The sequence below is a fragment of the Chinchilla lanigera genome, unplaced genomic scaffold, assembly GCF_000276665.1.
Source record: "Chinchilla lanigera isolate Chin_1 unplaced genomic scaffold, ChiLan1.0 scaffold00003, whole genome shotgun sequence".
In the NCBI taxonomy this organism is placed as follows: Eukaryota; Metazoa; Chordata; class Mammalia; order Rodentia; family Chinchillidae; genus Chinchilla; species Chinchilla lanigera.
The window spans coordinates 36,590,503-36,594,788 of record NW_004955404.1 but is presented as its reverse complement, the minus strand read 5'-3'; the positions used below and the strand labels follow the sequence as shown (position 1 = coordinate 36,594,788).

Here is a 4,286-nt window from a genome sequence, read left to right as displayed (position 1 = left end):
ATAGACCCTTCCCACACTCCTATGAACCTTTCTCACTCTGCTATGAACCTTTTCCACACTCTTATAAACACTTCATATACTCATAAACACTTTCTATAGTCTTAAACCTATGTAATTTTACCAACATGTAAAATTCTATATGGGCACAGTGCAGGTGAGAAAACAGAACAATGCTACAGCCACTGAACCAATAAGCACCCAGGATACAGAACACAGTGGTTGATTGCCTTCTGTTCCATCAGCCAATAGTATGCTGTATACAATCTCATTTTGGCGAACTTGCACAAGCAGCAGTGGTGTACTGCTTTTCTATTATGTACAGTATGATATTCATCTGCTGACATATTTACTGTATTTATTTTAATTTAAATCTTTTAATATTCTTGAATTAACATTTCTATATTTTTATAATTTTTAAAAAATTTTTAGGCAAAAATAAAGTCATAAATATTCTAAAAGTACGTATATACCACAAAATCCCATGACATAGCAAAAACTCCACGATACAGAATTAGATTCATATTTTTTTTAAACCAGTGATACAGTGAATCCACAAAATGTGAACCATGATATAGTGAGGGTCGACTGTAGTGTGCCTACAGAAAGCCCCTAGGAGAAAAGGGTCTCCCAAGCTTTCACAGATAGCAACTTGTTCAAACATTGACGATGACTCATCCATACGGCTGACACTGACTGAAGAACTACAGATACTATACTCGGTTCCAAGGTAAATCCTGAGGAAACTTAAAGGACCTTGATAAATAACAAAATTGATTAATAAAGGTTTGACCTTCATTTGGTCTTGAAGATCCAGCAGAAAGGTACCTTTATACCTCCACAAGAGGTATAAAACAATTGCCAACTATGCTAATAACTAATTACTGTTATGTGATAATGCACTGTATTTGATTAAATTACTGCAGTGTTAATACACTGTATAGGATTAAGTTGCTATATGCAGGGACTTAAAATCCTTGGTCTGGGAATCTTTAGCCTAAATCCAACAAGCTTATCTAGAACAGAATGGATTCAAGCAGGAGAAGGTCTCCTACAGAGTCCCCCAAATACAGTTCCTCTGATCCTATCTAACTACCCATCGCTCACTACTATAAAACAGAAAAGGGGGCTATGTGGGGAGCAGCTGAAGCTGGAGATCAATCAAGTAGCTCAATAAGACAGTGCCTGAGGCAAGTTACATGAATAAGCTACTCTAGTCTCAAAAACACAGCACTCCTGAGATAAGCCATGTGGAAACCGAGAGGTTTCACATGATATTCAACCTCCCAAGTGTATGACTAAATGCTCTGCAGCCCTTAGAGCTCTCTGCTTCTCTTCTTCTTCCACCTTCTTCCATCCTTACTTCCCGTCAGGAGAGAGGGCTTCATACAGCTTTAGTTTTCTGCATTCTGAATTGTCCTTTTTTTTCCATCCTCTCACCTTCTTCACTCTGGGAACATTGAGAGCTGCATGGGATTCAGCAGGCTCACAGGTATGAAAATATAAAGTAAATTTGAGACTCACATGCCAAATTATGAATCCAACTACATTTCTCCAGGTTCTTCTACAGAAGAAAACAGATGAATCTTATCATTTTGCTTCATGGTGCCACTTGATATGTTATTCTTGTCCACAGACTTTTCAAGGTGAACTGTTATTTTCAAAAATAGATGAACTTTCCTAACCAGCACTAGACAGGGCATCATAAGTTTTATTTAGCTGACAGAATCATTTGCTTCTCTGGGTTATGGTATTTCTTTTTAAATAACTGACTACCAGAATGAAAACTTTGAGAACAACTTGAGGTTCATTTACTTTGTTACCTTTAATATCTCCCCAACAGTTTAAATTACATTTCTCAACACAGGAAAATATCAAGAACTTTAAGGAGAAAAACCCACAAAAACTTATAACATTAATATTGAATGTCAATATATACTTGCATTATCAAAAAAATTGTTAAGGTTAATATCAATAAAGTAAGAGACCATACCTAGACCATGTCTGTGTGTTGACATTGGTGGTAAGACAGTCCAAGTCTTGGTTTTTGGATTGTAACATTCAACAGTGTTCAGTGTCTTTAAGCCATCTCGACCTCCGATTACAAAGAGTTTGTCATCAATAACAGCCACACCAAACTGCAACCTCCTGCCATTCATCATCCCTGCCTGGATCCATAAATTTGTTCTGAGGTCATATTTCTCTATAGTTGTAGCACCTGATAAAACATAAAATCAGAGAGTCACCAATTGCTGCTGAACCAATATACAATCTGCCCAAGGCAGTGTACAAATTAGGATGTGAAAACAATCTAGCACATTCATTTTTCTTTAAAGAAAAGAGTGTCAGAAAAACAAAGGGAGTAGTAATTCAACTACTTTCGTTTCTCTTCTTAGAAGACATTACCGATCAAAAAAGATACACATGCTCAGCTTGTTTGACTAACACAATGGTCTCATGCTAAACTATTGATTCAACAGAAACATGGTTGGGCATGACACAATTTTGTCAGTAGACTTTAAAGCTTCTCTATCCCTCTATTTGCTATTTAAATAAATGTAGTGCAATCCCAGCTTGAAAAAATCTATGACAGCTCTTTTAAATGACAAAACTATCACAAGCTATATAATTTCTGAAAGTTAATTGGCTAAAATATTAGCCTGTTTCTCTTCAAATTTGTCTTAGGCTTTAAATGAATGAAGACATATGTAAGAAACTTAAGCAAATATTTACTCTGCTTTCTTAACCTTTTTAAAAGATATGAAGTACAGTTTAATAGAATTTAAACACTTAACATGGCCTTGTATCCTTATCAAACATGTTATATATAATCTCTAATTATACAACTTACATTTACCTAAAAATTAAGTATAAATTTGCAAAATACGATTACTCTGAGTAATAAAGCATAATTTAAAATAACAGGTAAACTAAATTGTTAGCGAAACTTACCTTGTATACTCTTGAATTTACCTAGAATACATTTACCTAGTACAAATTTGCTAAATTTTACATGATTATAATATAGGTTAAAAAAAACAGCAATGCTTCAGTGTTTCATCTAACTGATCAGATTCACATTCACCCATTTTTCATCTTCAATGACTAAACTTCCTTTTGTTTCCACTAAAGCACAATATAGGTAAGTTTTACTTGAAATGTAATAAAAGATATAAATCTAGGGGAACATTCCTCATGGTACTCCTCATGGGACTAATTTATTTTTTAGAGCCTAACCATCAGTGAGCTAAATAAAAATAAATATCTTGGTATTAGAAATTTTGTTAATTAAAAAAATGTTATAATTTAGGCTGAATTTTTATTCAGTGGTAACAGTACTATAGATACTTGATTTAATTAAATAATATGCTTTCTGATTGAAAGTATAAATTGATTTTCATCTGAATTTGAATTATGAAAATATTATTATAGTAATACTAACAATAACATGTCATGTTCAAAAATTATTTGTTTAGTATCTTTCATGTACTTTTTTAAGCAAATATGCTTTGCTTTATGGATTAACATATTTACTGTACTTTATATTGAATATTGTACTCTACTGTGTACCACTCTAGATTTCAGTATGAATTATATTGTTGCACATATTCAAAGAAATTTGAATTCTCCAAGTCAATAGCATTGCTAGTATGTAAATGTCTAACTAAAATTTAAGAATAATATTTAAGTACTTGTCTCTTGTGATTAATTATTGACAAATGATAGAAAAAGAGTATAGCTTAATTCTTGTAAACATAATCCTTTAGGTTCATATTTTGCACTTGTGAGTGGAAAAAAATATGTTTGAACAGTTGCATTTACTTTATTCAGATCTTTGCTTGAAAGATTCATAAATAAATCTGAGGTGAAGTTGTGCTCCTCAGAGGAAACCTTTAAGAATAGCTGAAGTTAATGATTACTGAGCAACCAAAGAAGTTGTTTATTCATAAGGGAAAAGCAAAGACTTGATGTGGATTTCAAAGGCTTATCCAAACAAGCTAGATAACTCTTGTATCTCAACATGACAGAATTTTTTACTTTTACACTTTTTACTAACTTCAGTTTTCAAAGATAATCTATTTACTTATTCTAAAGTTGCTATAGCAGAAATCGGAGTTTATCTCTTTCTTTAGCTTTTCAAAGCAGAAGTTACATTAATTTTCTATGATTGTTTTCAAAAGTCATGTGAAACCTAGTGGCATAAATAGCACATGGTGGGATTTTTATATTTGTAGGCTTTAATTATATCAACCTCTATGATGGTCATTTTCTGCTTCAGTCATGATGTG

At 32.8% G+C, this 4,286-nt stretch overlaps 1 protein-coding gene across 1 annotated transcript in view; it reads right to left on the bottom strand.

The window, feature by feature from the left end:
- The window catches only part of Klhl1 (kelch-like family member 1), a 392,040-nt gene that overhangs the window by 102,113 nt on the left and 285,641 nt on the right, over positions 1–4,286 (bottom strand). The window contains exon 7 of the mRNA XM_005374194.2: positions 1,991–2,215. Coding sequence (XP_005374251.1) covers positions 1,991–2,215 — 225 coding nt within the window. The remainder of the gene's footprint in view (positions 1–1,990; positions 2,216–4,286) is intronic.